The sequence below is a fragment of the Felis catus genome, chromosome B3 (assembly GCF_018350175.1).
Source record: "Felis catus isolate Fca126 chromosome B3, F.catus_Fca126_mat1.0, whole genome shotgun sequence".
Taxonomy (NCBI): Eukaryota; Metazoa; Chordata; class Mammalia; order Carnivora; family Felidae; genus Felis; species Felis catus.
In genome coordinates, this window is record NC_058373.1 from 118,526,311 (window position 1) to 118,539,938 (window position 13,628).

Here is a 13,628-nt window from a genome sequence, read left to right on the forward strand (position 1 = left end):
AAGCTCATTCCTTCCTCCAGCCTTTTCTCATATCCTTCCCCTCATCTGGAGGGTCTTCTCTCTGTCTATCCAAGTCCTGTGCACTGAGATCCAAACAAACTCCTGTGTCTTCATGACTATTCCAGCACCTCCCACCTCCACCCCGACTCCTACAGCACATCTGCTGGGTGCCACACATTTCCTACTAGATTAAGCATATTGTCTTTGAAAGATTCTTGTATGTATGTCTTATAAAACCCCTTGTAAACTCCTTGAGCACAAGGGTCATTTCTTCTGCGGCTGCTACATCTCCCACAGTGCAGACCTTCTACTAGACCTTCTGTCTGGCCTTGCTGACTGACTGAAGTGTTCATTGGGCCCTCTTGTTCTGGCCAGCAATGCAGAGTGCACAATAAAGTCCTTTCACTATGAAATGACAAAGTCAAAGCTAGAGGGGCTGAGAAAGTACTTGTACAGAATTATTTATTGTCTCAAATGCCTCATGGTAGCCAGATTCCAGAATCCTCGGGCTTGATAGAAGTGGAAATAACTTTGATATCCATGATGATACTTTTTGAATCAGTATTTCACTTGGAGGGAATGTATAAACGAATAAATAAAAACACGGGTTACATGAGTCAGGGAAAGGAAAGATTTTGTTTTGTGGTTAGCTGATACTCCCCCAAAGTCCTTTTTTCCCTGTGTTCCATAGCTGTGAGGCATTCATGGTGGAAATTATTGCTTTTTATATTTCTGGTGATAACAGCGTCACTGGAAGAGAAGAAAAAGGGAAAGATTCACTTATTTTATAGTTTATATTTTCACCTCTAAATGTCCCAAAACTTTGTCAGTTATAAATAGAGATCAGTATTTAGGAAAGAAAGCTGGAGTCACACTACTTTGAATTCTGGGTCTCTCCTCTTCCATGGGGATTTATTTTATTTTATTTTATTTTATTTTATTTTATTTTATTTTATTTTATTTTATTGGCATTGTGTTGTGAGACAGGGAAACTGAAGGGACCCCATGAAAAAAAGCTGTTTTTTTTTTTCTTTGCTCCTTTTCCTGCTTCTATTTTTGCTAGGACCTGTACTCCCACCCTGCATCAGGGCTTATGGTACAAACAATGTATGCCCTCCTTGTAAAGGTCAAGGGGTTAATGAGTTCTTTGGAGCCTTGCAGCACAATAGATGATATCTAAGAAGTGACTTCGTGGGGTGGTCACGAGGTTTTCCAAGACCCCTGGCTCCAGGGACATAAGTGACTTATGGAGGACACCTGAGCACTCACCCATGTTTTGACCAGTTCCTGGATCCCTGAGAAGACGTACACTAGACCACAACCCTCTGGGAAAACTCTAGACCCAAGCGAAGATGAGACTCCTGTTCCTTTTCCTTTCTCGAGTCTCCCTAATGTTCCATCTGTATCTACTCTCTCTGTATCTTCAATAAACTCTGATCTCATTTCCAGTTGGTTCAAGTTTGATTTCTATCCTGCATGAAGCCACAGACCTTCTTGGTTGGTCCTGCAGGATCCCCTCTGGGTTCTCAACCTGGCCGGCCTGCATCAGTGTGCTCTTACAGACTCCCATCTAATGACACATACATGGTTTGCAACTCTTTCATCATGCCTAAAGCTTTAAAGCCATAGGGTACTGTTGAGGTTCATGAGAATTGTTAATCAGCCTTGTGAAACTGCATCAATGTTTCCAAGGGATCTAAAAGTGTTCATGCCCACCTGTGTGGTGCAAAGGGAAAATGATTGCACCAGCTTGGTTTTCTTACTACACTCTTGTGTTGTTCTTGTTGTTTTTAATTTTTAATTTATTTTTTAAGTAATCTCTATATCCAACGTGGGGCTCGAACTCTCAACCCCAAGATGTAGAGTCATATGCTCTTCCGACTGAGCCAGCCCGCCACCCTGATTTTCTTGTAACACCCTTGTAAAGAACTTGCTCTAGAACAAGACTAGACTTGTAGATAATAAAAAAAAAAAATTACGAAAGCTGTCTCTTTCCTAGACAAATGGTACTCTAGTTTGGGTTTCAGAGGGCTCTTTATATACCTTGCAAGAGATGATGGGTCTTTCAATATTTCTACTCTAGTAAAATTTGGAGCTCTGACCTATAAATTAGTTTGTAACCTGTCGGTGGTATGGGAAAATATGCTCAATCATCTAATGTGATGTCAATTTTCTTTAACCTTCTGGGTAAATGGTGCACATTAAAAAAACAGGACTACTGTTAAATAGATTTTTCTTTATATACATAATGACAAGGAGACTGTACGACATCAATTAAAGAACCAGGATGTGACTAGGTCCACTGCTGCCTGTCTTGGAGCAAGAGAAGGGATCGTCCTAAAAATAATCACCTTTCCTTCGGGGGGAAGAGGATATGACCCTGGAAAAAACTTCTCTCAGAGTATTTACCCAGCTAGAGATCTGGATTGTCAGATCCAAACGGTCCCATCACGATCCTTTTTTCCCGGGCAGTGCGTAGATCTTTCACAGGTGATGGTCGACCTCTGCTTCTTGTGTTTAGGCCCAGGACTGGACTCTGTGACCACGGATTTGGTGTGCGGGGCCTGACAGGCTGCAGAGAAATATTAACACATGAGTGCATATGCCAAACATGTGGTCTCACGTAAAAGGTAGACCCAAAGAGAAAGCCTCGTGAGCCATGGTTTATCAGAACAGCTCTATTAAATACTATAATAACTAAAAAAACAGATCATATGAATTCAAGACCTGTCTTTCCTTGTCCCCAGTCAGAAGCCTAACGTGGCAAATATGCCTGAATTTTCTGCCCAAGAAGTCTTGGGTATCTGTGTGATGTTTGGGGTTAGCCTACATTTTCTGTCTTTACTATCATGCAGAAGCAGCAGCAGCAATGGGCCACTCTTGTAGCCGTGAATAAAGAGACCTGCTCCAGGGGTGTGCCGAGGAGGTGTGTTCACTCAGGGTGAATAGTCCCTGGGGACGCAGTCCTGTTCTATTTCAACCCATAAACCAATATAGTGATGGCCAGGATTGAGCCTGTACCTAGGTTAAAGCATCCTCAGAAATCTAGATACTTCTAATATCAATTTTCTGTATTAGTCCATGAAATAATAAAGAGAGAGATCCTCTGTGGAGAAAAAAAGAACCCTTATGCACTGTTGGTAGGAATATAAATTGGTACAGCCACTGTGGAAAACACGTATGGAGTATCCTCAAAAAGTTGAAAATATAAATACCATATGATCCAATAATTCCACTACTGGGTATTTACCAAAAGAAAACAAAAAACACTAATTTGAAAAGATATATGCATCCCCATGTGTATTGCGGCATTATTTACAACAGCCAAACTATGGAAGCAAACTAAGTGTACATTGATAGAGAAATGGATAAGGAAGATGTGAGAAACACAGTCACATGAATATTACAGCCATAAAAGAGGATGATATCGTGCCATTTTTCAACAACATGGCTGGACCTGCAGGGTACTACGCTAAGTTAAATAAGTCAGATTGAGGAACACAAATGCCATATGATTTCACTCATATGTGGAATCTGAAAAAAAAAAAAAAACTCAAAAAAACAAAAAATGAAGGGGCACCCAGCTGGCCCAGTTGGTGGAACATTTGACTCTTGATGTTGGGGTCATGCGTTCAAGCGCCAAGCTGGGCCTAGAGCTTACTCAAAAAAGAAAAAATAAGTAATAAAGAATTTTGAAATGAATAAACAGGGGCACCTGGGTGGCTGCATTGGTTAAGTGTTTGACTCTTGATTTCAGCTCAGGTCATGATCTCATGGTTTGTGGGATCGAGCCCCGCATCGGGCTCTGCACTGACAGTGCGGAGCCTGCTTGGAATTCTGTCTCCGTCTCTCCCTCTCTCTCTGCCCCTCCACTCCTCTCTCTCTCTCTCTCAAAATGAACAAATAAATTTTAAAAAACAAACAAAAGATATACCAACGTGTAAATACTGAATATGTACATGTTAAAAGTTAGACCATTTGCATCTATTTAAACTTAAAATGAAAACACTTATCTTTGTAACGATTTTTTTTTTTATTTTGGGGGCACGTGGTGGATCAGTCTTGATCTTGGCTCAGGTCATGATCTCACAGTTTGTGAGTTCAAACCCCACATTGGGCTCTGGGCTGGTGACACAGAGTCTGCTTGGGATTCTGTCTCTCCCTCACTCTGCCCCTCTCCCCCCTCAAATAAGCATTTTTAAAAAGATTTTTTTTTTAAATGAGCAGCAGGCAAAAGTTTAATAGAGTATAAGATCAGAAAATGTGAATAGCATGAAAGCTGTCTTTACAGAGAGCTGGCATTCAAAAATGAATGCCCCTAAAAAAAGATTTAAAATAAATTTTTTTTAAGATTTTATTTTTGAGAGAGTAAGAGAGAAAGAGAGAGAGAGTGAGCGAGAGAGTGTAACCAGGAGAGGGGCAAAGGGAGAAAGAATGAATCCCAAACAGGGTCCACACCCACTGTAGAGCCCAATGTGGGGCTCCATCCCACAACTGTGAGATTATGACCTGAGGCAAAATCAAGAGTCAGAAGCTTAACTGACTGAGCCACCCAGGCACCCCAAGATTTTATTTTTAAGTAATCTCTACATCCAGCATGGCACCCAAACCCTCAACCCTGAGGTCAAGAGTCACACGCTTCCGGTGCCTGGGTGGTTCAGTTGGTTAAGCGTCCGACTTCAGCTCATGTAATGATCTCACGGTTCAATCATCATCTCATGGGAAAGTAGCCACAGGCAGTTTATAATGAATGAGTGTGGCTGTGTTCAATATAAGTTTACATGTGGGCACTGAAATTTGAGTTTTGTATACATTTATGTTGCAAAATATTATTCTTCATTTAACATTCAAAATTATAAAAATCATTCCTACTCCATGGAGTGTTTAAACACCAGAGACAGGCTGGATTTGGTCTGAGGGCCACAATTTATTGACCCCTGAATTATAGTAATTTGGTAAGTCTTAAAAACTAGAAGTCAGTAGTCTCAAAGTTAGGCTGCAATCTGTCTCACATTGGACAAAGCAAAGGCTTATTCCTTGAGGCCTTAACCAAAGTAAATCAGAAATATATGAGGTAAAACATGAAAGTTCTTCTATTGCCCGTAATCCCATTCCCAGAGAAAACATCTGTTTTCAGTTTGGTATATATCTTTCCTGATATTCACCTGTGTAAACACATATACATATGCACACAACATATATGGTTCTAAAGAAACCATATATAGGGGCGCCTGGGTGGTTCAGTCGGTTAAGCGTCCAACTTCGGCTCGGGTCATGATCTCACGGTTCGTGGGTTCGAGCCCTGCATCGGGCTCTGCGCTAACAGCTCAGAGCCTGGAGCCTGTTTCAGATTCTGTGTCTCCCTCTCTCTCTGCCCCTCCCCCACTCACGCTCTGTCTCTCTCTGTCTCAAAAATAAACATTAAAAAAATTTAAAAAATAAAGAAACCATATATAAATGTATGAATTGTGTTTTTTTTTAACAAAAAATAAGACAACATATATATTGTTTGGCGATTTGATTTTCCAATTTACAATATATTTTAAACATCCTTCCTTGTCATTCTTGTTAACAATTGCCTATCAACAGGCATTTGCATCATTTCAAATTTTGAAATTATAAGCAATGAACATCTGTATGTGTGTATCTTTGTACACATGGGTGAATATTTCATTTATTTTTTTATGTTAAAGGTTTATATTAATTAATTTATTTTTTAAAGTTTATTTATTTATTTTGAGAGAGAGAGAGTGTACTTGCATGCAAGTCGGGGAGGGGCAGAGAGAGAGGGAGAGAGAGAGAATCTTAAGCAGGCTCCCCACGTTGGGTTTGATCTCATGACCATGCGATCATGACCTGAGCCAAAATCAAGAGTTGGATGCTTAACTGACTGAGCCACCCAAGCACCCCATCACATGGGTGAATATTTTTAATTTTTTTTTAACATTTATTCATCTTTGGGAGACAAAGAGAGAGCATGAGTAGGGGAAGAGCAGAGAAAGAAGGAGACACAGAATCTGAAGCAGACTCCAGGCTCTGAGCTGCCAGCACAGAGCCCAACGCGGGGCTCAAACCCATGAATCATGAGGTCATGACCTGAGCCGAAGTCAGACGCTCAACTGACCGAGCCACCCGGGTGCCCCACAGGTGAATATTTTAAAGGATAGATTTCTAAAAGTAGAATAATTCAGTCAAAGACTTCAATTTTTTATATTGGTGAAGTCATCCGAAAGTTTATACTAGAGTTTCTCAATCTTGATTCTATTGACATTTGGGTTGAATAATTCTTCGCTGTAGGGCTGTACTATACATTGTAGAGTGTTTATTAGCATCTCTGGTCTCTGCCCATTATATGCCAGTAGCAACTTCCTGCTGTGACAACCAAAAAATGTCTCTAGACAATGCCAAATGTCCCCTGAGGGCAAAATCACTTTGGGTTGAGAATCACTGCCCTGGACATTTGTTTTCTTTTATTTTCCTTTTATTTCTCTTTTTTCCTATTCCCCTTTCAACAACTTCTCATATGATCCTTCCTTCATGAAGGAAAAGTACTTAAAGGAACTTGTGATTCAGTATATATCACCTGTGAGATAATAGAAAAAATATATGTTAGTCTCCTCCACCACCCATTCCTGGCACAGAGCTCCTGAAGCTCCCATAATTTCTTAAGAGCAGTAAGAGCATCTTTTGTTCTCATATTTGTCCTTGACCCCTTCCCTGACACGGGGCTCTTAAAACCTTTGTAAATTCTTAAGTGATAAAGAGAAAGTGGAGCATATTTTGGTCTATTGAGATAACCCTGGGTGGGCTTCTGGGTGGGAGCTGGTCACCAGAAAGACCAAGCCATGATTAGAAGCTTGGGATTTTCAGCCCATTCCTCAACCTTTAGAGAAGGTAAAGGGGCTAGAAACCAATAATTAATAATTAATTATGCCTGTGGGGGGAAGCCTCCATAAACTCCCAATAGTGTGGAGTTCAAAGAATTTCTGGTTGGTGAACACATTCACAACCAGGAGTGTGACACACACCCCAACTCCATAAGAACAAAACCTGCTTTCAGAACCCTCCCAGACCTCCCCCTATGTGGCTTGGTCTGGCTGTTCATTTCACTTGTCCCCTTCATCGTATCCTTAATAAACTGGTAAACATGTCTCCCTGAGTTTTGTGAACTACTCTAAGAAATTAATTGAAACCAAGGAGGCGGTTGCGGGAACCTCAGATTTGTAGTCAAATTGGACAGAAACTGAGGGTAACCTGGAGACCTATTACTTGTGATTGGCATCTGAAGTAAGGCAGGAGCAGCCTTGAGGGCCCAAGCCCTCTTAACCTGTGGAATTGGACACTATCTCCAGGTAGATAGGGTTAGAATTGAGTTAAATTGTAGGACCCCAAGCTGGTGTTGCAGAGAATTGCTTGTTGTGAAGAAAAACCTTCATGCATCTGGGGACCAGAAGTGTCCGAGTGAAGTGTTGTGAATGTTTTGTATGTGAAGGGTAAAGGAGACACATAAGAAAGACACAAGAGGAGGAAAGAACTGGCTTTTCCATATACAAGAGGGAAAAACTGAGGTTGTTCTAAGATATCACCCCCCTGTTATTGAGACAAGGAAACTGAAGGGACTCCATGAAAAAAAAGCTGATTTAAAAAAATTTTTTTAATGTTTATTATTATTTTTCTTTTTTGAGAGAGAGAGAGAGAGAGAGAGAAAGTGGGGGAGGGGCAGAGAGAGAGGGAGACACAGAATCCAAAGAGGGTCCAGGCTCTGAGCTGTTAGCACAGAGCCCGATTCGGGGCTTGAACTCACAAACTGTGAGATTATGACCCGAGCCAAAGTTGGATACTTAACTGACTGAGTAACCCAGGTGCCCCCCAAAAGCTGTTTTTTAACTCCTTTTCCTGCTTCTATTCTTGCTAAGACCTACACTCCCACCCTGCATCCGGGCTTATGGTACAAACAATGTATGCCCTCCTTGTAAAGGTCAAGGAGTTAATGAGTTCTTTGGAGTCTTGCGACACAATAGATGATATCTAAGAAGTGACTTCGTGGGGTGGTCACAAGGTTTTCCAAGAACACTGACTCCAGACACCACTAACTCCTGACACCGAGACCCCTGGCTCCAGGGACATAAGTGACTTATGGAGGACACCTGAGCACCGGCCTTGTTTTGAACGGTTCATGGATGCCTGAGAGGATAGTACATTAGACCATCATCCCCAAATCCCAGATTGGGAACAAAGACAAGACTCATTCTTCTTCCCTTTTTTTAAAAAAATTTTTTTTTTTTTTTAATGTGTATTCATCTTTGAGAGAGACAGAGAGAGAGACAGAATGTGAGTGGGTAAGGGGCAGAGAGACAGGGAGACACAGAATGTGAAGCAGGCTCCAGGCTCTGAGCTGTCAGCACAGAGCCTGATGCGCGGCTTGAACCCACGAACCGTAAGATCATGACCTGAGCCAAAGTCAGACGATTAACTGACTGAGCCACCCAGGCGCCCCTCATTCTTCTTTCCTTTTGGAATCTCTCAGATGCTCTGTCTGCATCAGCACTCTCTCTATATCTTCAATAAACTCTGATCTCACTTCCTGCTGGCTTGAGTTTGATTTCTATCCTGCATAAAGCCAAGGATCCTCTTGGCTGGTCCTGCAAGACCCCCTCTGGGTCCTCAAACCCAGACAGCTTGTATCACTAGGGGCTGAATTGTATGCCCCTCCCAACAAAATTCATATGTTAAAGTCCTAACCTCTAGTACCTCAGGATATGATATTTGAAGATAGTCTTTAAAGGGGTAACTAAGTTAAAAGGAGATCATTAAAGTAGACCCTAATCTAATATGACTGGTGTCCTTTACAAGACAAGGTGCCTTTCACAAGACAAGGAACAAGGTCACAGAAACCAGCTCCGTCAATACACTGACCTCAGACTTCCAGTCTCCAGAACTATGAGAAAATAAACTTCTTTTGTTTAAGCCATCAAGTCTGTAGTACTTTGTTATGACAGACCTAGCAAACTAATACACCTTCCAGTGTATTTGAATTTTATTTATTTATTTTTTTGTTTATTTAGTTTGAGAGAGAGCAAGTGCAAACACTCAAGTGGGAGAGAGGGAGAGGGTGAGGGAGACAGAGAATCCCAAGCAGGCTCCATGCCATCAGCACAGAGCCCGATGTGGGGCCCGAACTCACAAACTATGAGATCATGACCTGAGTCAAAATCAAGAGTCAGCCACTTAACTGACTGAGCCACCCAGGTGCCCTAATTTAACTTGTTTTCTATAGCAACTTCTCTGATAAGCAATTATTAACTTCTATAATCTGAATGTCAAGTTCCTTTGATTTTCAAAAAATTTTTAAGCTTATTTATTTTTGAGAGAGAGGGAGGGAGAGAGAGAGAGAGAGAGAGAGAGAGAGAGAGGCAGAGCAAGTGGGGGAGGGGCAGAAAGAGAGGGACAGCGAGGATCCCAAGCAGGGCCTGCACTGTCAGCACAGAGCCCAACAAGGGGCTCAAACTCACGAACTTCGAGATCATGACCTGAGCCGAAATCAAGAATTGGACTCTTAACCGACTGAGCCATGCAGGGGCATCTCTCTTTTTTAAAAGAGAATTCTATTGACTCAAAAAAACCAGAAAAGCAAGACAAACAAAGACTGGAGATCGAGAAAAATGAGATGAGTTTGGGAAAGTAAAGTTTGTTGCTTAAAAAACACTGTATTTTTAATTGCACAAGGATGTTGTAACAGCACTCTAGCTGATCTTAAGAGTTAACTAGCTTCAAGTTAACATACTCCTTGCTTGCTGGAGATGAAGGACCTTCATCTGTAACAGAACCAATTTGCTTTCTTTGAGATTTGCTGGCCACTGGTCTTGTGGAATAGAGGACCACAACGTTCCCAGACCACAGAAGCCAGCAAGTCTGTTTGAAGTCCCCTTAGCTTTCTGATTAGCTCAGATACCTCTTAGCAACATGTTTTTCATTTTTAAGGTCACACAAATGACTTTACTGACCTCTTTGCACATATGTAGACCTTGTCCTCCTTTGCAGAAAGAACAGACTATTCTTGCACAACCCTTGGGTACCAAGGAACCAGAACTTGTTGCACAACCTCTGAGTAGTACCAAGATAACTGAGGCTGGCATCATGGAGTCTGCAGCGGGCGCCTGCTGGCTCATGATCTTTCGCTCGCGAACGCACGCGCGTGCTCACGCGCGCGCGCGCACACACACACACACACACACACACACACACACACACAATTCTGGAACAGGCAGAAACCTGGGCAGAAGAGTCTGCCTTCTCCCTAGATGGCCAGACTCCTGAATAAAGCTCATATTCCTTTTCAGTCAAAACTTATCTATTGTCTTTTGAGTATTCGCCTTTCAAGTGACCGGCAGCTGAACTTGTGTTTCATTAACAGTATGTTTTATGTGGAAAACCCAGAACATACAAACAACCAAAGAAGATAAAAATCACCTGAATCCCACTATACAAAGGTAATCACGTTAAAAAAAATTTTTTTTTTAATGTTTATTTATTTTTGAGAGAGAGAGACAGAGAGTAATCAGGGTAGGGGCAGAAAGAGAGGGAGCCACAGATTCTGAAGCAGGCTCCAGGTTCTGAGCTGTCAGCACAGAGCCCAACGCGGAACTCAAATTCACAGACTGTGAGATCATGACCTGAGCTGAAGTGGGACACTCAACCGACTGAGCCACCTAGGCGCCCCCAAAGGTAATCACTGTTAAATATTGTGGTGCAAAGACACCAAAACTTTCTTTAGTAGCATGTTTTCTTTGAAATAAACAACAGGCCCCAAGGGAGTCACTTTTGCTAAACCCCATCAAGACTCAACATTTAAACCTAACCGCACTTCCAGCCTCTCCCAACAGTGGAACTTTAAACCAATCAGTCTGGAATTTCCAGATCTGCACCGCTAAGGTAATCCGTATGATAAGACCCTTTGTCTTCCCCTATGGGAAGGTAACCTCCACTGAAATATCCCATTCTTTTAACTTCTTTGTCCCACCCTCTTTCTGCCTATAAAATGCCTGCCATTTTGTACAACTTGGAGCTCCTTTCTACTTGCTGGATGGGATGCTTCCTAATTCATAAATTTGTTGAATAAAGCCAATTAGATCTGAAAACTTACTCAAATGTTGCTTTTTAACAGTATGTATGCATATATGGATAGGTAGGTATACACATACACATCACACATACATAAATGTCCCCCCACATGGGATCCTACTGGAATACTTGTTGTGTCTGCTTCTTTTCCCACCCAATGATACATTAAGAACATTATTCCATGTCATTCAATTGTATTTCTGAAGATGGTTATTAATATCTGCTTTTATAGTGAGAACTAAGTAGCATTACAGGAAAAGTGATGAAATTTTTAAAAAGTCAGGCTCCAAAAGATGGCTCTCAGTCACAAGGGAAACTAGAAGACAGATAGCAACAACACTCTTTGCGGAAATCACAAAATGTTGAAAAAGCAAAGGATGAGGTCACAGGACACACTGAGAGGAGATGTTTGTACCGGATGTGGAAAATATAAATTTAGAGCTCTCCTTTAGCTGAATTTCTTCCCAAGCTTTGTGAGCCCAGAAGCACAGCCCATCCCCCTAGTTCACTGCAGGATGTATCCCTAGTCTACTGAAAACTATTCCCTTTGAAAAGGTAGTTAAATCTCCCAGTGACAAACTAAACTACCTTCTTCAACATTTCCCCAGGGATCTGATATTTTGGCCTCGCCAGCACACACAACCTGTGTGTCAATTAAGAAGAGGGATCCCTTTCCTGCTGTCCCTTCTTCTGTACACTGAAGCCCTAAACTAGACACAGGACTTGGGAGGATATGATACTGCCCTCCTGCCACCCGCCCCAGCTCATACTTTGACCCTTGGTCTAATAACTGCAGAGTAGTTCCTTACACAATGGCCTTGTCTGATATGGTCCCTGTAGATTTACTTAAACTTCCATGGAACATATGCAAAAATAATCTTAATCTCCCCATCCCAGCTGTCACTTTGCCCAATTCAAGAACTTCCTGTCTTATCCCACTCCAAGTTCCTCCAAACCAGGCCAAGGGCACACAAGCCATGTTATAGGGCTTTGCTCCATAATAATAAATTATTATTATAGCTACCATTTTTTAAGTGTTTAGTTCTGTACCAGACCCTGTGCTAAATGCCTTATATGCATTATTTTATCTTCACAACTCAGTGAAGAAGTAAGTTTAATTATTATTCCCATTTTACAGAGAAGATTGCTGAGACCTGAGAGAGTAACTTGACTGGGCTAATAATGCCACAGATACTAATGAGTGACAAGGAATCAATTCTGGTTGGTCTGTTTCCCACAAACATTTCCCGTGCACCTCTTGTATGAAAGGCAGTTTGCTAAAAGCAAGAGAAAAAGGCATAAGGAAGACCTTTCCTTGAAATCCCACCATCTTTGAAAGAGTTTACAGTTTAGGAAGTTTAGGAAGGAATATGACAAGCACACGATACACCAATACAAGGCACAAGGTGCTAAACTCGTGCGAAAGGGTCAAAGTTCTCTTAGAGAGATGGGAGAGCCTTTGGGGAGGAGATGGAATATGAAATGGGCTTTAATAAGGGTTTTCGCAAAAGATGTTTGGAGGACAGCATTTGGGGGAAACAGCATGAGTAAAGGTATGGAGAACATAGGCAAGGAGCAATAAATAGTTTAACTTACAGAAGTAGAGCTTGGGAGAGTTGTGGCTGATAAAGCTGTAGCATTACATGACTTCAGTACCTAGCTAAGGAACTTGGATTGGTGGATGGAATACCAGATGGGTTTTGAGTGGGGTGATGGCAAGTCTGGGTATACAAACCTGAGAAAATTAATGTTGTAGCTACCTGTGTTATAAATTAGCACAGGGAGAGATCAAAGATAGAGATCAGTTGGGAGGCTACTTGTAATAGACCAAGAATTCTTGGTCTCAGCACTATTGACTTTTGGGTCAGATAATTATCTGGGTGTGTGTGTGGTGGGGGGGGGGGAGGTTCTTTGCACTGTAGATGTTTAGCAGCATCTCTGGCCTCTATTCACTATATAACATTCCACCCCATCCCCAATTGAGGCAAAATCGCCCCCATTGTGGGCCACTGTAATAGACCATGTTACAGGCAGAAATTTTAAAAGGTGGATGTGACACACGGGCAAGGGTAAAACCTAAAAGCTTTGGTAAGTGTTTGGAGTCCAGAGGACTGGGGATCAAATAGAACCAGTGAAAAGGCCCTATAGGCCATGTAGTCTAACATACTCCTAATTGCTTGCAACACTAAACTCTTTAGAAGGGCAATTTGGTAAACCCTTTTGAAGGTAGTTTGGTAAAACCTTCTAACAATAACAAAAACTATCTTGCCTTTTGGCCCAGCAATTCAGTTCCTGGAAATTTATCTTAAATGATTCAAATGAAGACACAGAATCTTTGTGTACAAAGCAATAATACTTACATGGAATAGTGACCATGCTGTTCTCAACAATTGCACCCTCATACCTACCACATTGAACAGTGCCTGCTAAATGAGAGGCTCAGATTTAATAAGTCAATTTAAGATTCAGATGTGTGATCCAAAACTCTGGAGAAGTCGTAGCTAATG

General features: G+C 41.6%; 1 protein-coding gene across 5 annotated transcripts in view; it reads right to left on the reverse strand.

Annotated features, from left to right (window-relative positions):
• Positions 1 to 445: 445 nt before the first annotated feature.
• HEATR4 (HEAT repeat containing 4) overlaps positions 446 to 13,628 on the reverse strand; it is a 49,482-nt gene continuing 36,299 nt past the window's right edge. For all 5 annotated transcript variants that reach the window (XM_019833266.3, XM_003987825.5, XM_045060191.1 and 2 more), the window contains exons 17-18: positions 2,410 to 2,572; positions 446 to 750 (exon numbers count right to left, since the gene is read on the reverse strand). In XM_019833266.3, coding sequence (XP_019688825.1) covers positions 2,414 to 2,572 — 159 coding nt within the window. In that variant the 3' untranslated portion in view covers positions 446 to 750; positions 2,410 to 2,413. The remainder of the gene's footprint in view (positions 751 to 2,409; positions 2,573 to 13,628) is intronic.